The sequence below is a fragment of the Saimiri boliviensis genome, chromosome 1 (genome assembly GCF_048565385.1).
Source record: "Saimiri boliviensis isolate mSaiBol1 chromosome 1, mSaiBol1.pri, whole genome shotgun sequence".
In the NCBI taxonomy this organism is placed as follows: domain Eukaryota; kingdom Metazoa; phylum Chordata; class Mammalia; order Primates; family Cebidae; genus Saimiri; species Saimiri boliviensis.
Genome location: NC_133449.1, coordinates 3,144,539 through 3,166,222, shown reverse-complemented (window position 1 = coordinate 3,166,222; position 21,684 = coordinate 3,144,539). Strand labels below are relative to the sequence as shown.

The following is a 21,684-nucleotide window of genomic DNA, read 5'->3' as shown; positions in this document are numbered from 1 at the left end:
AGACAGTGAGAATGACACGAAAAACTTAAACACTAAGAAAACAAAAGCATGCTCACTGAGCAATGATGGCTGAAGCCGACAACACAACCAGCTAACATTTATCGGCACATACTACGCCCCTGGCTGTGTATACACAGGAGATTCTCAGAACACTCCTCTGAGATAGCTGCTATCACTGTCTTTGCTTTGCCGATCAGACCTCGGGAGGCTGCGTTAGCAGAAATCACACAGCTAGGGAGTGGGCAACCAGAACCGCGGAGGCTGGCATGCTGAGGGGCCACTGGCTGCGGGAGGTCACAGAATGAGACAAAGAGCTAGAACTGTAAAAAAAGTATTTGTTCCTTTCCTTGAAAAACTTTTCCTTTATGTAGTTTTACTCTCATAATGAACAAATTCAAGTTAAGGAATTAACAAATTCAAGCTAAGAGACAATGATAAAAGATAAGGGATATTTTTCAGAATAAAACAACATGTACCTTTTTTACTTAAAAAAATGCTACTTGTCTGATCTCTAGATTTTTCTGACTGTCAACACTTCCATCACAATATTCCACATCAGTTAGCCTTCCCAAAACGTTAAAGTAGATAATCCAAGCTATACATTTTTAAGTTTCTGGTTCGGCCCGGTCAGTTATTAACTCCCTTACTTACACATTCATCCAATAGTTATTAGTTATAGATGAATCAAAAACACAATGAAAAGGAGTAAAAGCCTTTTTTTCATGCAATGTTTCACCGGAAGCCCAAAGAAGAAACTGCCCTAGAGTCTTCCTCCACGGCTGTCTCAGGATAGGCCGCCATCATGAACCACACAGTAGCTGTCCGCACTAGAAAGTTCATGACCAACCGACTACTTCAGAGGAAACAAATGGCCATTGACGTCCTTGACCCCGGGAAGGCAACAGTGCCTAAGACAGAAATTCGGGAAAAACTAGCCAAAATGTACAAGACCACACCGATGTCATCTTTGTATCTGGATTCAGAACTCATTTTGGTGGTAGCAAGACAACTGGCTTTGGCATGATTTATGATTCCCTGTATTATGCAAAGAAAAATGAACCCAAACATAGACTTGCAAGACATGGCCTGTATGAGAAGAAAAAGACCTCAAGAAAGCAACGAAAGGAACGCAAGAACAGAACGAAGAAAGTCAGGTGGACTGCGAAGGCCAGCGTGGGTGCTGGCAAACAGACAAAGGAGTAAAGGTGCTGCCATGATGTGATCTATGGCCATTGTGGGTTTTTCACGAGAAGCTTAATAAACTAAAAACTTTCGCGTGTCTGGTTGTTTGGGAAAAAAAAAAAAAAAAAAGAAGAAGAAACTGCCCTAGAACGCCAAAGGGGGAAGCCTCTTTGCATGGAAGGGCTGCTCCTTAGGGTCCTATCCGGGCAAGGATGGAGGCTGGGCACAGGGGCAAACAGCAGCATGAGGCAGTGCCCTCTGCATCTCCCAGCAGAACTTGAAGGCACTACTGTGGTCTTCATATTTTATTTTAGAAAAAAGAGTTTATTTCCAGATAAGCTAATGATGAGAGAAAGGGGCTTTTCCCTCCCTCTAATCTTCCCTCAGACCTAATAAGATTCTAGGTTCTAAAGCTAACTCTGATTCAATCTCGTAGATCTTAAAAATTTTATTTCCGGCCGGGCGCGGTGGCTCAAGCCTGTAATCCCAGCACTTTGGGAGGCCGAGGCGGGTGGATCACAAGGTCAAGAGATCGAGACCATCTTGGTCAACATGGCGAAACCCCGTCTCTACTAAAAATACAAAAAAAATAGCTGGGCATGGTGGTGCGTGCTTGTAATCCCAGCTACTTAGGAGGCTGAGGCAGGAGAATTGCCTGAACCCAGGAGGCGGAGGTTGTGGTGAGCCGAGATCGCGCCATTGCACTCCAGCCTGGGTAACAAGAGCGAAACTCTGTCTCAAAAAAAAAAAAAAAAAAAAAAAAAAAAAAAAAATTTTATTTCCTTCGGGAAGAAACATTTTTAAGAAAAAAATCTTACTATTGTGAAGATGCTGCTGCTTTAAACCTCTAAGATTTAGGGAAATCTGTTTTACAGATAGGATAACAAAGAACATCGCCTAGAATAACATCATCAAAATAATAAAAAGGTAAAACACTTCTAAATCATAAAGCTTAAAAATTTTATAAATTGTAAATTAAAAAGGAATCTCCAAAATTTCCATTAGTACCTGCGAACCACTTTTGAGAAGAGAAGAAAATGAAAAACTAAATTTTATTCTTAAGTAAATACCAAAGTAATAAAAAGCCCTAATAATCTAGGGCAGGGATGATCGCTTTTGCTTTGACACAAATAAAATCTAGATACAAGAAAGTGCTTGTAAGTGGGGATCTGAGAGTTTACTTCTCTAGAAAATCAAGAGAAATGCTCACATAAAAATGATGTAAAACATGATTTAGATGATGCTTTTATGAATGGAAAGACATACATATTATAAAGCTACATCTATATGAATTATATACATAAGATTTCCTGAGAAGGAACATATAATTTGTAGCAAAATCGCTTCTTCACTTAACTGTTTCCTGACTCTAGTCTTATTCCAACGTAAGGTTCAAATGCAAAGCAGACATTAGTAATAACCATGTATCTATGACCAGATAGTTCTATAACCATAAAAAAGTACAACTAGTAATTAAGTCTTCCCACAAAGAAAATAAGAGGGCCCAGATGGATTACCAGTGAATTCTACCAAAGATTCCCTACAGATAATTCCTACTGTACAAAAATCCTTGCAGAGAAGAAAAAAGACACATGACCCAATTCACTTTATAAAGCTAATATAACCGTGAGACCAAAATCTGACAAGGCCATACTAAAAGGGAAACTATCATCCCACTCATGAACACACATGCAAAAATCTTGAAATAGTAGCTAACTGGGCCGAGCGTGGTGGCTCAAGCCTGTAATCCCAGCACTTTGGGAGGCTGAGGTGGGTGGATCACAAGGTCAAGAGATCGAGACCATCCTGGTCAACGTGGTGAAACCCCGTCTCTACTAAAAACACAAAACATTAACTGGGCATGGTGGCACGTGCCTGTAATCCCAGCTACTCAGGAGGTTGAGGCAGAAGAATTGCCTGAACCCAGGAGGCGGAGGTTGCGGTGAGCTGAGATCTCGCCATTGCACTCCAGCCTGGGTAAGAAGAGCGAAACTCCGTCTCAAAAACAAAAACAAAACAAAACAAAAAAATAGTAGCTAACTGAATCGGCAATGTATTTATTTTCACACCATACTCAGGTTATCCCAGAGATGTGCTACTGGTTTAATGTTAGGAAATCTATTTACATAATTCAACACACTGACAGATTAATAAAAAGTACATGACTATCTCAACAGAGGCACAAGAAAGTATAGGGTAAAATTCAGCATCTGCTCCAGGTAAAACCTGCCAGCAAACTAGCAACAGAAAGCAACCCCCTTAATTCAATCAAGGGTATCTACTAAACCTAGAGGAAACCTCAAATTAACGGTGACACATTTAAAGCATTCTCTTTAAAAGTAGAAAAAAGATAAAGTGGGCCGGGCTCGGTGGCTCAAGCCTGGAATCCCAGCACTTTGGGAGGCCGAGGCGGGTGGATCACGAGGTCAAGAGATCGAGACCATCCTGGTCTACATGGTGAAACCCCGTCTCTACCAAAAATACAAAAAATTAGCTGGGCATGGTGGCACGTGCCTGTAATCCCAGCTACTCAGGAGGCTGAGGCAGGAGAATTGCCTGAACCCAGGAGGCGGAGGTTGCGGTGAGCCGAGATTGCGCCATTGCACTCCAGCCTGGGTAACAAGAGCGAAACTCCGTCTCAAAAAAAAAAAAAAGAAAAAAGAAAAAAGTTAAAGCTGCCTCTTCAGTATTTGTACGCTGCCGAACACTGGAGGCCTCAGGCAGGATTAAGACAAGAAAAATAACTAAAAGCTACAATAAAAACTGAAAAGAAAAAAATTCTTGTGTGTGATTATTTATTTAAAATACATAAAAAATTATGGCTTAAAGACCAAAATATCACAAGGGAATATGTAGCACACATCAAGGGAAGCGGTGGATTTTCCTTGAGTGATGTGTAAACAAATCATTCATCTGGGAAAAAATAAACTGGAACCTTGCCTCACCTCAGATACAGTATCAATCTCAGGCACAGTAAAAACTTAACTGTGGGCTGGGCATGGTGGCTCATGCCTGCAATCCTAGCATGTTGGGTGGATCACAAGGTCAGGAGTTTGAGACCAGCCTGGCCATCATTGTGAAACCCTGTCTCTACTAAAGATACAAAAAAATTAGTCCATTGTGGTGGTGAGCCCCTGTAATCCCAGCTACTCGGAAGGCCAAGGCAAGAGAATTGCTTGACCCAGGAGATGGAGGTTGCCGTGAGCCGAGATCCTGCCATGACAGTCCAGTCTGGGTGACAGAGCAAGCCTCCATCTCAGTGGGGAAAAAAAAAAAACCAAAAACCAAAAACCAAAAACAAAACAAAACAAAAAAAACACAAAACTTATCTGTGAAAGGCAAAATGTCAAAACTTTCAAAAGAAAATATAAGAGAATATATTTTCAAGGTAAAGAAGCCTCTTAAACTAGGCATAATAAATAAGTACAAACCATAAAGGGAAAATGGACATATTTGCTATATTAAAATTGAAAGTTCTATCATTAAACACCTCCAAAAATGAAACAATGTAACCAAGAATTAACACCAAGAATATATAACGAATTCCTGCAAATTAACAGGACACTAAATAATCCATTAGAAAAATGAAAAACAGAGCTGAAGTGGGTATACATCTAAACATACATGTTGACAAACAACTGGGTATTATCTAGTAAAGTTTAAAAAGCACAGATCTTATCACTTAGATAACTACGCATCTTGATTTTTCCCAGAACAATTCAATTTTTCACCCATGGTCTAAGTTATTACTATTATTTTATCAGTATTATTATTTTCTGAGACATAGTCTTGCTCTGTCACCCTAGCTGGAGTGCAATGGCATGATGGTGGCTTACTGCAGCCTCAACTTTCGGGGATCAATCCATCCTCCTGCCTCAGCCTCCCAAGCAGCTGGGACTACAGATGTGTTTCCCCACACTCAGCTGTTTTTGTATTTTTTATAGAGATGGGGCCTCAATACGTTGGTCAGGCTGGTCTTGAACTTCTGGACTCAAGTGATTCTCCTGCCTTGGCTTCACAAAGTGCTGAGATTACAGGTGTGAGCCACTGTGCCTGGCCTCCGTAAAATCATTACGTGTCTCCTTTCACTCTTAAAGGAGTCTTGGCTGAGACAACAAATATGTGGTCATAGTACCTAGGACCTAGCAATTGCATTGTTACATACATACCACGGAGTAATTCCTGTACATGAGCGGTATAAGCTATGATGTTGAATTTTATAAACAGCAAATCAAAATACCTTTCTTCTAAAGCCCTAAAAGAAAAAGTGGAAATAAACACCGCCTGTAGACAAAATAATAAGTAAATAAGTAGACTGGTATACTAAAACAGAAAATATAAAAACAGTGGTGAAAATCAGTGAACTGTTCCACATCTAACACATCAATTATGTTTGGATCTCACAAACACAATTTTGCACAAAGAATGAGTAGAAAAATAAACAGCATGATTCTGTATATTCAAATGTAAATTAAACAAAAATGTTGAATTCAAACACATTTTTTTTTGCATTAGGAACACAAACACATTTGGTCAAACTGAAAAGAAAAGCCAGGATATAGTAATACCCACTATATGCCTACTATAGTTAAGGAGAGGTGGAAGGTGATGGCATGAGAATTTGACTGGGAGGGACACAGGTGAGTTTCACAGCAATGGGAAGTGGTTCCATCTTATGCTGGTAATGGAAGACTGGGTTGACTTGCTCTTTAAATCTCACGTGTTACAGGTAGTCTTTATCTTTCATAATTAAAAATGGAAAAACACGGGCATCTGTTCTTGATTTGTACATAAGTCTTTCCTCCCTCCCGTCATTGACTTTGGTTTTATTAAACCATAAATACGATTTTATGCTTACATAAGCTTACAGAAGCTTTGCATCACAGTGCAGCAAAGAAATCTGACTTTTTCCTTGTCTGAGGGCTTTGCACAAGACTGCTTAATTGTTTAAATTTTTTAAAAATACTAAATTTAAGTAATTCTGTATTTGAGAAATTAAAAGCTCCTAATAACATTTAAAACTTGGTTTCTCAGGTTCATTTTCTGGACACAGACGCTCTGTGAATACAAATCTTTTACCAAATTGCAGTCACGTAAAATTTCTTTCCATAGGGGCACTAGGGTGTGTAGTGGAAATCTAGGTAGCATGTATTAATAGAAGTCTCCAGGTAATGAACACTCATTACAGATCAAGCATTTTATCTGTATTATTTCTCATCATAAACTTATGAAGTATTATTACTACCTCCATCATACAGCAGAGAAGGCCAAGTGATTTGTCTAAGGTCACACTGATGATACCTGATGGAGACAGGCTACCCACAAAGGGTTTTCTGCCAATAACCTTTTCTCTGTGCTGGTCACCTCTCAGCTCTCTTTGCAAGGCTGCTAGGCAGGGATGGGCAGAAAGAGCTCTGAATGCAGGGTCTCAATGACTGCACTGAGTCTTAGCTTCACGACCAAAGTGAAGTAACCCCTGAAAATCTTGATCTTTTAGATAAGATTGGTACCTCAGAATAAAGAGGATTCAACAGTGGTGCCCATGCACAGACATCTTTTAAAGTGTGAAGAGCTGCACAGATACAAGCATAGCAATGATCATTTTAATGAGAAAGCAGAATGGCAGCACAGTTTAGTCACTGTGAAGATCCAGTTAGAAATCACAAGACATAACTGTATGAGTGGCACTGTGACTGTAATATTTCATTTGCATTTTCCCTCTCCCTCTCCCTCTCCCACCCCAATCCCACACAGGGGCCTGGCTCATTATCCACCACTATCTTCTGAATTTACCAAAAGAAAAATGTTTGAATCCAAAGACAGCATGTCTTCAAGTAGCCATAAAAAGGTACACACCGTAGATCCAAGAAAATTTTTCCTTGGGGCTACTACAGTCTTTTGTAGTCAAGAGTGAAAAATTGACACATTAAAGCACGTCTTTGGCGCTATCGCTTTCTGTTGAATCTTCACAGTAAATATCCTCTACATATTTACTGGGCAGCAACGGTGGACATTTACACAGTGGCTGAAACGCTTTCACGCTGCATTGCAGCCTCACAACGCCGAGTCTGGCAGGGCAGGTCATCAGGAACCTCTTTCCGCAGGAGGCTGAATTAAGCCTGAGAAGTTACGCGGCTTGGGGGGGCCAGGCTGGCACCGAGCCTGGCGTTGGGGGTCTCGGGGACGCCTGGGCTCGCCAGCAGGCAGCTTCCCCTCCCCGCAACCGCCGCGGGCTGCGGAGACGCTTCCAGCCTCTGCAGACGTGGAGAGGAGGGCCGCGGCGGCACGGAGCCTGGCACGAGGCCCGAGGAGCGCAGACGCGCTCAGGTGGGAGGCGACCCCGCGCCCGGACCCCACGCCCACAGCATCCGTCCCAGAGAAGAGCCCCCGGGCTGAGCCGAGGCCCTGATCCTCACCTGCCACCCGCCCACTGGGGCCGGGGGAAGGGGTCACCTGCGGCCGTGACCAGGGTCCGGGAGGAAGGTGACAGTAGCCAGGAATCAGGGAGCGGAGCCAGCACCCGGCGGCCTTGTGCGCCTGCGCATGCCGGGCCGCCGCGCTCCCACTTCCGCGCATGCCCGGTGCAGGAACCGCTGGCCCCGACCCCAGGCCGGAAGTGGGGTTCGTTTCCGGCTCGTCTGCTATGGGCAGGGCCAGGAGCCCAAGGTGTGAACGTGCCCAGAGAACCAGGAGCCCGTAGTGGAGGGGAACGGTCCCTGTAGTTGGAAATGGGAACAGAGACTACACTGCATTTAGCCTGATTCTGTCACTGAGAGGCAATAGGCAATCCTGTGGCAGATGGGGCGGGTGAAGCCGAAACGCTCAGGGTATTCTACTTGGCCAGCATATCCTAGAAATCAGTGTTTCTAGGGATTTGTCTTTGTGTTTATCTGCATTTTCTACGTTTTTTACCATGCACCTGCAGTACTTGTATAATAAAATCGATGATAAAGATAGTATCAGTGATAGCTGGGTGGATTCAGTCCCGAGGCATGAAGGCCCTCTTGGCTCTATAAGGTAATGTCAGCCAAACAGTGGCTGAATAGGATTCTCATCTAGGCCATTGCTTCCTTGAGTTTTAATGTAATTTAAAATCTCATCCACTCAGATATTCATCCAGCCTTAACTCCATACATGCACTGTGCCAGGTACAACTGAGCAAAACCAGACCCAACCATTTCTGTCACGATCAACAAACGGTAGAGGAAAAAGCTAAATAATCACAGATATGGAGGAAAGGTGTGTGGTCCTGGGAACCCCGGTGGAACCTGGCTAGCAGCGTGGTTCAGATATGATGTAGTTTTGAGTCCTTGTAATGCCATTTCTGCTGGCCGAAGGCCAGGACAGGCACTTTGAGCAGCATGCGCAAGAGGGGCAGTCTCTCCATCAGAAATCTTCAGTCTTTGGAGACCTCTAGAAACCCCAGGGTCTTCCCATACGAGTCTCATTCGGACGCATATGCTGGTCCTGGACTACCAGTGGTGCGGCGCTGGCTTTCATGATAACCCCATTCTTGGTAGTGCTTCTTCTGCCACACTGGGCTGGGCACCTGCAGAAATGCATTAGGTATGACCCAGACTTAGGGCACCTTTGGCAGATCCTAAGGGAGTCAGACAGCTCAAGCGCGCTACCCAATGGACTAAAGCGCGCTGCGATTGTGTTAGTCAACTGCAGCGTCTCATCTGCAAAATGGAAGCCGAAGAGCTTATTCATAAGGTTTTATGAAACTCCTTAGGGCAGTGTGTGTGAAGCGTTGACCCAACGCTTGGGAATGCCAAGTACAGTATAAATGACACATGGCGGTACCCAATTACAGCGTGAGAGATTCTTAGATGCGATGGCTGGCTAGAGCTCATCGCCCCACGCTCCCGACCACCTGAACCTAGAGCCGGCTGCCGCAGCCCGCTTCCGCCCACCACCCTATTTCCTCTTGGCGGGGCTCTCACCTCCAGGAGTCAGCGCGCTGAGAGCCCGGATGTAAGCCTAAGTGGACATGCGCACAAGCCAGCGCCGCTGCCATTGGTCGCTATTGAGGAGCAGATTGATGACGCAACAGAAAAAGGAGGAAGTGGCCACTACGGAAGCTGTTCTGGGCCAGAAAGACTTCCCGTTTGGAGCTGTTTGCTGTGGGGAGGGAATGAATGGGCGCTGGGAACACGCCCGCGAGGTTGGGACGCGCCGGTAGTAGCTAGGGCCTTAGAGTGTGAGTGGCCGGGGTCGGGTCGCTTCCCCGCAGCATGGAGGACGATGCGCCAGTGATCTACGGGCTGGAGTTCCAGGTGGGTCACTTGGAGGGTGGCAGGCGCTGCTCGGCCTGTCTGCTGACTGCACGCGCAGTGCCATGGTGACTTCGGTTTGCACATCTCTCACCAGCCCTACGAGGACCCGTGTCCGTCCCCCAGTTCCCATTTTGCAGAGGAGCAAACTGAGGCTTCAGGAGGTTAAACGGTTGTACTGAATAACAGGGTTTGCACAGCCAGCCTGCCTCCTTCCCCTTCGCATCCTCTCCTGAACGTGGCTTCTCACCTGGAAGTTATCACTCACTTTGGTGGACTCATTTGTTTACACGTCCACCTTTTCCTCTAGAATTTGAGTTCCTGAAGGTAGGAACTGTATGTTATTTTTTTTAAAAAAGTGTTTGATTTTGAAACAGTTTAAAGTATTTGGAGGAGTTGCAAAGATAACACAGAAAGTTCTTCCTTACCCTTCACCCAGCTTCCCTTAATGTTAACACTTCACGTAACCACGGTACATTTATCAAAGCCTAGAAATTAACATTGGTACACCAATATTAAGTAAACCACAGACTGTCTTCGGATTTAACTGTTTTCGCACTAGTGGCCTGTTTTTTTATCTTGTATTTTCCAGTGCCTGTTCACAATGGCTGTCACGTAGTAGGTGTTCAACAAATGGCTATGAACTGAATGAGCCCCCAGAGCATAAGCAATGCACATGGCAGTTCAGGACAGCAAGAAAGCTGATGTGGATAGAGGGAAGGAGTCGGGGGAATGGGACAGGAGATGAGATGAGGTGGAGAAGATGACTGTGCAGGATCTGTTAGAGCCGGATATTATTTTTCATCTATTCAAGTAGCTTTTGAGAATGTGTTTTGCCTAAAGCACTGAGGGACAAATATAGAGATAGAAACACAGGTCACTGCTATATGAAGTACTTGATACTAATTTTGTGCAGCAATATGTGTTAAAAATATAAGTGATGTCTGCTTTTAAGTCGGTTACAGTCAGAGAGGCAGCAGTGTTAGTAAAATAATAGATGCCACCGAGACATCTAAGTTTTACATCCTGACTCTAGCACTTATTAACTATGTGACCTTGGGCCTCAGTTTCCTTGCCCATAAGATAAGGAGTTAATTGATACACAGTGTGTTCAATAAGTATTATTCTAATTGTTATAATGAGACAAAGTTCTTTTTTTTTTTTCTTTGTAGAAACGGGGTTTCGCCATGTTGCCCAGGCTGGTCTTGCACTCCTGAGCTCAAGCGATCTGCCTATCTCAGCCTCCCAAGGTGCTGGGATTACAGTTGTGAGCTATAACACCCTGCCTAAGACAAAATTCTTACAAATAAATTTTACACAGGGCAGCAGCTAAGTAATAAACTGTGCATAATAAACTGTGCTATAAGGTTTAACCATATCACATTCACGAGACTGACGGCTTAGCTACCAGTGATGGAGCTCTGGACTGTGTGTCAGACACTCCGCTTAGCACTGTACAAACATTCCGTTTAATTCTCACAGCAGTCATTATCGGTAGACGTTATTGTTCCTGTTTTACAGATGAAGAAACAGGCTCAGAGAGAATAGTTACCTGTCCAGGGCCACTTAGTAAATGACAGACCTTGGATTCTGATCTGGCTAGGCTCTCAATCCAGACTGACCTCAAAGCCCTTTACCTGCTAAGTTCTGCTTCCTCCTTAACTAGATATACGTAAGGATACATCGGGAGAGACCGCATGGGTAGATTGAAGGTTCCATAATCTTGTACTACCTGGAGGTGCATGCTTTGCCAGTGCTACTTAATATAACTTCTTGATCTCCTTAAGAAATCTCTCAAAAAACTCAGTATTGTATCTTTGAGGTTAACTGCAATGTTATTTTCTGAGATTTGAAAAATGAATGAAGTTGATTATCCTAAGGGAGTCAAATATATTACTGGATTTTCGTCTTTATCTTAAAAGAGGTAGCTGACTTTTGCAACTTGGATTTTATTGATAGTTCCATGGACCAAGACTTTCTTGAGTTTGAAGAACCGTTATTGCAGTAAACAAAAAAAGAACTGAAAATGATAGTGTTTTTCTTTGCTTGTCAGTGACATTCAAATCCCATGGAGAACACTTTACATGAAAAGATAGAGATCTGATTATTGAGCATTGAATGAAGGCAATGAGGCTTGAAAGGTAAAGGGAAGTATTACAACTGCAAATAACAGACAGACCAACATAGAGGGTCGTTAAGATAGCAAAATGCTTAGCAAATTAATGGCAATTGTTCTGAATTTTTTATAATTACATTTGAAATGAATGAAATGTCAAATGATATTTGAAATGCTTTTGCACACTTTTCGATTACTGGTTAGTAGAAATCCGTTTTCTCGATATGAGTTTAATGAACACTTGTCAGTTAGCATAACAGCAGTTCTTTGTGACTATCTCAGAGTGTATACAAATAGTATGATTTCTCTCCTGCAATCATGTTTCTTCAAACTTTTGACATTAAGAGACCTTCTTTAGTTGTGTGGGTCAGATCGCCATGTGGCAAATATGCCTAGTGGTGGGAAGAGTGAACCTCTAGCCAGCGGTGGCTCTACCCATGTGTAGGTCTGGGGGCAGGCATGTGACTAAGATGGACCAGCGGCCAGCAGGGCCTGCAGGTTTGGGCAGAGTGAGGGCTCTGTCGGTCAACTCCCATTTGAGCCCACTGCTGCCAAGTGAGCTGGGCCAGACCGGAAAGGATGTTCAAGGTTGGAAGGTGGATGGCAGTGATGACCTGGGCTTGTTTCAAGACTCCTTTCCCTGGAGTTACCAAAACTAGTAAGCAAACAGGGCAGGTTGTAAGCCACACAAGGATATGAGTGCCTCCTTTCTGTTCTGGGAGGTTCTCCTGGAGTCCTGAGATCAGTGTAGTCAGGTCAGAGGGGTAAAGAGACTGTGGCTTGTGTCCATCAGGCTGAGGGACAGACGGACCAGGCTCGCGTTCAAGGGTCTGCCTGTTGCCAAGTGAGGAAAGAGTTTTGAAATGGAAGATAGAGATTAAATTTTCAAATGCTATTTTATATCCATGGAAGTGATAATTTGGTTTTAGGATTTTTCTCTTTTGATCTCTTTGGTCAGTTACCTTAATAGCTTTTTAAATATTGGCCCAGCCTTGCATTCTTAGAAAGAATTCCACTTGATTGTGGAATAGTACTCTGCTGGATTTGGTTGCTTACTTACAATTTTCCCATTAATATCTGTATATTTTCTTGGTCGAGTTTTGTTTCACTGCTGGGCTGGCTGCATAAAAAGCACTTGGGAATTTTCCTTCCGTTTCTGTGTTGGAGACCGCCGAAGGTCGTGTTGCTATTGCCTGCTTCTAAGGCATGGGGCTCTTACAGCATTGCCTTTCTAATCCGTGCTAACTAGTTGCTCAGATTTCTTATCTTTCTTTTCTGATCAGTTTTGATAACTTACATTTTTCTGGAAAATTCATTTACTCAGTGGACAAGTATTTATTTATTCATAATGCAATAAAGCACTTTGTATGTGCCTGGAACACAGCATAGGAGGAAGCAGACAAAATCCCAGCCCTCGTGGATGTACCCACCCAAGACTCAGCCTTGCAGAGATCTTTCTGTAGAGGAACAAAGTCTCTGAGAATTGAGGATTTGCCTTTTAGGTTCTTCCCATTTTTTAAAAAATTTCATCAGTTGAAATTTTTAATACAAAACATTAAAAACAATTTCCATTTATTTTCTCAGCATTTTTCTATCTTTTTTTTTGAGATGGAGTTTTGTTCTGTTGTGCAGTGGTGCAGTCTCGGCTCACTGAACCTCCGCCTCCCAGGTTCAAGCGATTCTCCTGCCTCAGCCTCCTGAGTAGCTGGCACTACAGGCGCACCCCACCACGCCCAGCTGTTTTGTATTTTTTAGTAGAGATGGGGGTTTCACCATGTTGGCCAGGATGGTCTCGATCTCCTGACCTCATGGTCCCTCCACCTCAGCCTCCCAAAGTGCTGGGATCGCAGGCATGAGCCACTACATGTAGCCAGCATTTTTCTATCTTAATTACCTTCTCTGTTGGTCTTCTGTCTTTTATTTGCAGTTGCTTAAATTATTTATTTTTATTCTGCTTATTGATACAAGCATTTCAGACACGTGGATTTTCTTCCGAACATTCACTTCTTGATTTTATTGTTTTATGGATATTTTGCAGTTTTGAATTTAATTTTGAATTTCAGGTCAAATCTCTTTTTTGACCTGAAATTCCCTGAAGGGACCCCTCTCAACTCTGTCCCTGCCACCTGCCGTGATTAGGGTTGTCTGTCTCTGTGTCCTTTCCACCGCAGACTTCCTTCCTGGGCCGGAAGTTCTCCTTCTCGTGAGCTGGGAGTTTTCATTTCCATCTAGTTGTCTTGGGTTGTCTTGCAGTGTCTTCTTTGAGTTCTGCTTTGAATTTTTCTTTTACTTTACTTTTTTTTTTTTCTTTTGAAACAAGGTTTTGCTGTCACCAAGGTTGGAATGCAGTGGCACAATCTCAGCTTACTGCAACCTCTGCTTCCTGGGCCCAAGTGATTCTCCTGTCTCAGCCTCCCAAGTAGCTGGGATTACAGGTGCATGCCACCTCACTCAGTTAATTTTTCTATTTTTGGTAGAAACAGCATTTTGCCATGTTGGCCAGGCTTATCTTTAACTCTTGACCTCAAGGGATCTGCTGGCCTGAGCTTCCCAAATGCTGGAATTACAGGAATGAGCCACCACTCTCAGCCTCTTTTTTAAAAAAGTTTTTTGAGACAAGGTCTTGCTCTGTCACCCAGGCTGGAGTACAGTAGCGCTATCATGGCTCACAGCAGCCTGGAACTCCTGGGCTCAAGGCATCCTCCTGCTTCTGCCTCCCAAGTAGCTGATACTACAGGCCCAGCTCTTTATTATCATTTATTTGCTTCTGTGTATCTAATCAATCAATCAATTAATCAATGAGATGGGGTCTCATCATATTGTCCAGGCTGGTCTTGAAGTCCTGGACCCAAGCAGTCTTTGCACCTTGGCCTCTTACAGTTGTGGAATTATAGTCCTGAGCCACCACACCCAGCCTTTTTTTTTTTTTTTTATTAAAACTATTTTTTAAGTTGATTCATATTAAATGTATATAGTTTCAGGGTATATGTGATAATACATTCATATGATTGAGATATTCATCACCTTAAATATTTGTCTTTTCTTTATGTAAGAACCATTCAAATTGTTCTCTTTTAGCTGTTTTGAAATGTACAGTAGACTATTGTCAGCTGTAGTCAACCTGCTGATACACCGAACACTGTGTCTTATTTCTGTCCAGCTGTATATTTGTACCCGTGAACCAACTTTTCTTCCTCCAGCCGTCCTGCCGCTTTTCACAGTCTCCAGTAAGCATCAGTTTATTCTGTCTTCAGAAGATCCACTTTTTTTTTTTTTTTTTTAGCTCCCACATGTGACTGAGAACATGTGTTGTCTTTCTGTTCTTGGCTTAGTTCACTTAACATAATGACCTTTTTTTTTTTTTTTTTTTTTGAGACAGAGTCTCACGCTGTCACCCAGTCTGGAGTGCAGTGGCACAATCTCGGCTCACTGCGCCCTCTGCCGCCCAGGCTTACTCGAACTCCTGCCTCAGGCCCTGGAGTGGCTGGGACTCCAGGTGCACATTGTCACACCAAGTCAAGTGTTCTGTATTCTTTGTAGAGATGGGATTTTGCCTTGTTGCTCAGGCTGGTCTTGAACTCCTGAGCTCCTCCTGCCTCGGCCTTCCAAAGTGCAGGGATTGCAGGCATGATCCACTGTGCCTGGCAGCCTTGTTCTTTTTTATGGCTGAGTAATATTCCACTGTGTGTGTGTACCACACTTTCTTGAGCCATTCATCTGTTGATGGGCACTTGGGTTGATTCCAGATCTTGCTGTTGTGAACAGTGCTGCAGTAGTATACCTGGGAGAGCAAGTGTCTCTTCAACATACTGGTTTCCTTTCCTTTGGATATCTAACCAGTAGTGGGATTGCTGGATGATACGGTAGCTCTATTTTTAGTTTTTTGAGGAGCCTCCGTACTCTTTTCCATAGTGACTGCACTAATTTATATTCCCATCCGTCGTGTATGAGAGATCCCATCCTTGCTAGCATCTGCTGTTTTTTTTTTTTTTTTTTTTTTTGGTATTGAGATGCCTGAGCTTCTTATATGTTATGGTTATTAATCCCTTGACAGATGGATAGTTTGAAAATCTTTTCCCCATTCTGCGTCTTTTTCTTTTCTTATTTATTTATCTATGACAAGGTCTCACTGTCACCCAGGCTGGAGTGCAGTGGTGCAGTCTCTGCTCATGGCGGCCTTGGCGCTGGGGCCTCCCACCGCAGCCTCCTGAGTAGCTGGGACTCCAGGCGCACACCTCCACACTTGGCTGATTTTTATATCTTTTTCGTAGAGACGGGATTTCACCATGTTGCCCAGGCTGGTCCCAAACCCTTGAGCTCAATCCGTTCACCCACCTTGGCCTCCCAAAGTATGGGATTACAGGCCCAAGCCACCACACCTGGCTGCTTTTCTTTTCTTTCCTGTTTTTAGAAGGTGATTGGTCCATTAAGTTTTATGGTTTTTGTTGATACGCTTGATGACGATTTTCAGCTATGCTGTAGCAACGCTTCCTGGTTGTGTTTTCCATCCTTTGGTGTCTTTTTCTGTTTTTCTTCCCTGCCCGTCTTCCTTTGCTTGGTGCCTGTGCTGGTTTCTTCTGATCTCTGGTCTTTTCATGGTAAGTCTTGCCTGGTCCAGCAGGTATGCGGAGCTGGGCCCGGCCCCATTGTGGGCTGGCAGGAAGGCTCACCACGTAACATACGGTTGTGTTTGTGAGGAAATTATTTGAGCTGTCATTTATACCAAGCCAAAGGAGGTGGGCAGATGCAGGCTGCCCAGGATGCAGTGCCTCTCCCCTCAGCTTGAAGAGCCAGAAACAGCTTCCCAAGAAGACACCAGGCGGCACTGCCTGCCCTGCTCTCCTTCCTACCACGTGGTGTGCGGGAAGCACCTGCCACCAGCCGGGAACATGTTGCTGTCATCCCCTCCATGGTTTCAGCATTGCTTCCAGGGCATGCACGTGGTCGGGGGACTGCTCCCTGGGGTGTGCATGGCTTTGGCTCCCCCAGCCCGCCTCCAGCATCTGCTCCTTCCTGACCTCAGCAGCCACTCTGTCGCCTAGGCTGGAGTGCAGTGGTGTGATCTCCTCCTTCTTGCTTTTGTGTGATTTCCCAGAGTCTGAGACGAAAGAAATGAAGTCTTCAACCCATTGCTTAAAAACTGAGGTCCAGATTTGACTTGATAAAATAGCTCTTGTGGCAAGCTTGAAGGTAAACTGGAACATGAACTCAGTCAGGAAAATTGGTTACGAGGTTGTTAAAATGTAATTTAAGCATGGAATGGGGAGAAGAGAGTGGAGATGGAGTGAGCTGGAAGAGCCAGAGCCCAGGTATTGGGTGACTGGGTGTGGGGCTTGGGGGGAGGGGCTCACCCGGTGTGTATGAATGGGGCTGTCTGGGAAAGAGGGCTCATCTCCCTGTGTATGAATGGGGCAGGCTGGGAGGGAGGTCCTCATCTCCCTGTGTAGGAATGGGGCAGGCTGGGAGGGAGGTCCTCATCTCCCTGTGTAGGAATGGGGCAGGCCGGGAGGGAGGGGCTCATCTCCATGTGTAGGAATGGGGCAGGCCGGGAGGGAGGGGCTCATCTCCATGTGTAGGAATGGGGCAGGCCGGGAGGGAGGTCCTCATCTCATCTCCCTGTGTAGGAATGGGGCAGGCCGGGAGGGAGGGGCTCATCTCCATGTGTAGGAATGGGGCAGGCCGGGAGGGAGGTCCTCATCTCCCTGTGTAGGAATGGGGCAGGCTAGGAGGGAGGGGCTCATCTCCGTGGGTATGAATGGGGCAGGCTGGGAGGGAAGGGCTCATCTCCATGTGTAGGAATGGGGCAGGCTGGGAGGGAGGGGCTTATCTCCATGAGAATGAATGGGGCAGGCTGGGAGGGAGGGGCTCATCTCCATGGGAATGAATGGGGCAGGCTGGGAGGAAGGGGCTCATGCCCATGTGTATGAATGGGGCAGGTGGGACTGTGGAGGGACAGGAACCAGGAGAGTGATTGAAGTCCAAGCACTGAGTGGACGTGCCCGGGGGTGCTTAGTGCAGGCCTGGCTCGGGCAGTTTAGGAGGTGTCCCGGCACCAGATTCGCATTTGGAAAGCACGGGCCTAACTCACTGAAAAGGGAGCGTGCCTGGGGGGAAGGTGTGGATGAGAAAAGTCAGGATAAAACTCCAGAAGCAAAAATGTAGCCGAAGAGCAGTAAGAGGGGGAGGCGATTGGGAAGGGCTTTGCGGGGTGTGCAGAGTATGGAAGTGCTCACACTGGGGAGTCCAAGGGCTGGGCAGGGTGGTCAAATTAAATCATCTTTGGAAAGCTCTTAAAAGTAAATTTTTTATTTCACTGTGGGTTTTTTTTTTTTTTTTTGAGATGGGGTCTCACTCTGTCACCCAGGTTGGAGTGCAATGGGTGTGGTCTCAGCTCATGGCAACCTCCGCCTCTTGGGTTCAAGTGATTCTCCCACCTCAGCCTCCCGAGTAGCTGGGACTACAGGCCTGTACCACCACACTGGGCTAATTTTTGTATTTTTAGTAGAGACGGGGTTTCACTATTGTTGGCCAGGCTATTCTCGAACTCCTGACCTTGTGATCTGCCTGCCTTGACCTCCCAAAGTGCTGGGATTACAGGTGTGAGCCACCATGCCCAGCCCTCACTTTGATTTTTAAAGATACATTTTAGATATGTCTATACAAATAATTTTCCACTCATGTCTTTTTTTTTTATTTTTTTTAAAGAAGTGTCTTTTCTCGTGTGAGCTTGAACAAGTTAGTTCCAGATTTGCAGTGCTTTTCTAAAACTGAGGCTGCTTCACTCTGTCTGAAACAGATGATCTGTTTAGACTTGCTTTTCTGCCTGCTTGCCGTGATGCCTCTTCAGGTATGCAGCTCTTGGCTCTGCAGATTGCTTTAGTACGGAGTAAATTGAATGCTGGTTCATTATCGTCACTCAAGCAGCTTCTGCATTTTCTGAATTGCCCTTCTTTTTTCAGTGTAATAGCCACTGATACAATTTGCTGATTTTTGGTTTTCTTCTATTTTAAAGTGGTGGCGTTTAATCCTGCCTTCTGTCTAACTTTGAGCTCCTGGGTTCGTTTTGATTCATGCTAATTTGTTGTTATTATGGTCTGTGCCAGTGTTTTTAGTCGGGTATCATCCTGTCTTTTTATCTTTTGGAGTCTTTGTCTCTGTCCTAATGAGAATGCAAGTTTCCCGAGGGCAGGGGCGGTGCGTCCCTGCGTCCTGCCTCCGCCTCGGCAGCCCTTCACCACTGACTTGAGGCATAGACAAGCCTTTCCGTGAACAGTGACATTCCCTTTTAGGTGGTCCTTGGCTAGGTGCTGTTTTGGGGGCTTTTCGGGCTTTTTAACATCTAGGGTGACAACACAGTCCTGCGTTTGAAAACCTTGGTGTTCTTGTCTGAAGGTGGACCTGTCCCGGTTTCTCGCTCCTGACTTGGGGTCCATCCTTGGAGTGGGCAGGGCTTTGTTCTTCAGGAGTGGCGTGCACTCCTCCTCATCAGAGTCATCTTCTCCAAGCCAGAGGGGTTGAAACTGGGTAGAGTCCGAGGCTCTGTGAACTTGCTGATAATTATGTGCAAAATTTTCTGGGCATATCCATACAATTTTAGGAGAAGGCGTGTAACTTTACAAGCCTGAAGCTCCGAACGTTGTCCAGGGAAGCTGCAGAAGAGGCTGGAGGCCTGCAGACAGTGCGGCCCTCACAGGTCCCTTGAGGCGTTGAATTGGCTCATGTAGAAATTTTCTCCAGGTGTCTAATCATGCGAATGTTGCTCTAGACAGGTGTATTCTTGTTTTTATTAAAATGTATATTGGCCGGGCGCGGTGACTCAAGCCTGTAATCCCAGCACTTTGGGAGGCTGAGGCGGGTGGATCACAAGGTCGAGAGATCGAGACCATCCTGGTCAACATGGTGAAACCCCGTCTCTACTAAAAATACAAAAAATTAGCTGGGCATGGTGGCTCGTGCCTGTAATCCCAGCTACTCAGGAGGCTGAGGCAGGAGAATTGCTTAAACCCAGGAGGCGGAGGTTGTGGTGAGCCGAGATCGCGCCATTGCACTCCAGCCTGGGTAACAAGAGCGAAACTCTGTCTCAAAAAAAAAAAAAAATGTATATTAGTAGTTGAAGTTTTTGTGCCACTATTTTGGGAAGGTTGGGAACACAGATACTATGGTTATGTTTTCTGAGAATAGCCCATGAAATTGTTCTCTCTCAACTTTTTTGCAATAGATACCCAAGAGATGTCATTGTTTTGCTCCAGTTGTGGAAAGCAAGTCAAAACTAGACAGACTAAATGGTCAGGGCAATGGATCACTTGTTTCTCTTACCCCGTTTTGAAAGAAAGGAATCAAAACACCGGAAAGAACATGTCAGAGCTGGATGTGACCGCCGACGATGTGGGTGTCAGGTGTGTTCCTGGCTCCATGTGGGAAGAGGTGGCTGAATGGGGCGTTTAGTGAACCGTGCAATGCAGGGTTAGTTTCCTGTTGCTGCCTAACAAAGTCCCGCAAACGTAGTGGCTCAAAGTAACATCTTTTTATTATTTTACAGTTCTGTAGGTCAGAAACCTAAAATGAATCTCCTTGGGCTAAAGTCAAGACCCAGTAGGTCTTTTACTTCCTGGAGGCACTAGGGGAGAATCTGTATCTTCCCGTTTTTTAACTTCCAGAGGCACCCACATTCCTTGGCTCATGGACTCTGTTAAAAGAAAAACTGCTGAATTAAATTTAAAGGAGTTTACTTGAGCAATGATCAACTCTTGACTCGGGCAGCCCCCGGAATCACAGCAGATTCAGAAGAGGGTTCAGGGATGCCTCGTGGTCAGAACAAACTTATAGACGATAAAGGGAAGTGATGTATAGAAATCAGAAGTAAAGTACAGAAACAGCTGGATGGGTTACAGGCTAGCATTTGCCTTATTTGAACACAGTTTGAGCACTCAGCAGTGTTGAGTGGTGGAAGTATGGCTGCTGGGGTGGGCCGGGACTCAGGTATCGTTACCGGTGCATACTCCTAAGTCAGGTTCTTAGTCTTGCTTACATATTAAGTCAGGTTACAGTTCATCCACAAGGACTCAGATACAGAAGTACAGAGTCCTCAGGCCATATTTCATTTGCTTTAACAACTCCCTCATTCATCTTTCAATCCAGCAATGGCCAGCCGAGTCCTCCTCACTGCTGCCATTGTTACTGGTGGAAGGTGTCCAGGTTCTTGGCATCTTGAACAAAAAATTGGACAACACACACAAAGTGAGGAAAGAATGTAGCAACAAAAGCAGAGTTATTGAAAGTGAAAGCAGACCCTGAATACAGAATCTTCCCGGGCCCAAATACCCGCTGGAGGTTTCCCATTGGCCACTTGGTGTTTACCCCATGTAAATGAAGTGGTGGCCCGCGGCCAGTGTGATTGGTTGTGGAAAGCAACCAATCAGAGGCTAAAGTGAAGTTACAAAATTACAGTCCTATGCAAATGTCTGATTAGTTGCAGAAAGCAACCAATCAGAGGTACTTTGAATTTGCCTACTGCCACGCAGAAAAGGTGAGGGTTTGCTGAGGCTGTAGCCCAGGGTCCTTCTGTTACTTGGGTGTGGAAAGTTAGTTTTCCTTTCAATTTAGTTCTAGGAAGTCAGCCTGAATTGGCTTTAGGTTCCCGGCCTCCAGACCCTATTCTACTGCCTCACGACCTCTCTGATTCTCTTTTCTGTGGTCACATTTCTCTGGGGCTGCAGCCAGGGAAGGTTTTCTGATTTCGGTGACCCGTGTTATTAAATCATCCAGGATAGCCTCCTTATCTCAAGGTCCTTAATTTAAGCACATTGGCAGAGTCCCTTTACTGTGAGAATTAACATTCACAGGTTCTGGGGATTAGAATGTGGATAGGGTTGGAGGGTCGTTATTATGCTGGCCACAGGGACTTGGTCCAGGTGCAGTTAATGCTTGTCCTAAAACAGATGGATTTGAATTTATAAGCCTGCAGTGCTGGTCACAGCTCTGGTAACCAGTTGTATAACTTTTTCGTCTCTAAGCCTCAGGTTCCTCACCTGAGATCTTAGTTTTATCTTTTAATTATTAAGCGTATTAACAATAGCTATTGTAATTTATGCTGTTGTGTGCATCCTACAT

General features: G+C 44.8%; 2 protein-coding genes and 1 pseudogene across 6 annotated transcripts in view; 2 read left to right on the top strand and 1 right to left on the bottom strand.

Annotated features, from left to right (window-relative positions):
- The window catches only part of TRAPPC12 (trafficking protein particle complex subunit 12), a 92,881-nt gene extending 83,711 nt beyond the window's left edge, over positions 1-9,170 (bottom strand). Inside the window, exons 1-2 of one of the 3 annotated variants that reach the window (XM_074393532.1) lie at positions 9,129-9,170; positions 7,599-8,731 (exon numbers count right to left, since the gene is read on the bottom strand). The gene's annotated coding sequence lies outside the window, so the exon portion shown is untranslated. The other 2 variants (XM_039462255.2, XM_039462259.2) reach the window with 2 other exon arrangements.
- On the top strand, positions 803-1,203 carry LOC120360975 (small ribosomal subunit protein eS24-like; annotated as a pseudogene).
- Positions 9,171-9,257: 87 nt separating the features above from the next.
- Positions 9,258-21,684, top strand: part of EIPR1 (EARP complex and GARP complex interacting protein 1) — a 168,296-nt gene continuing 155,869 nt past the window's right edge. The window contains exon 1 of one of the 3 annotated variants that reach the window (XM_010350084.3): positions 9,258-9,461. In XM_010350084.3, the coding sequence (XP_010348386.1) occupies positions 9,420-9,461 (42 nt within the window). In that variant the 5' untranslated portion in view covers positions 9,258-9,419. The remainder of the gene's footprint in view (positions 9,462-21,684) is intronic. The other 2 variants (XM_074393507.1, XM_003939428.4) reach the window with 2 other exon arrangements.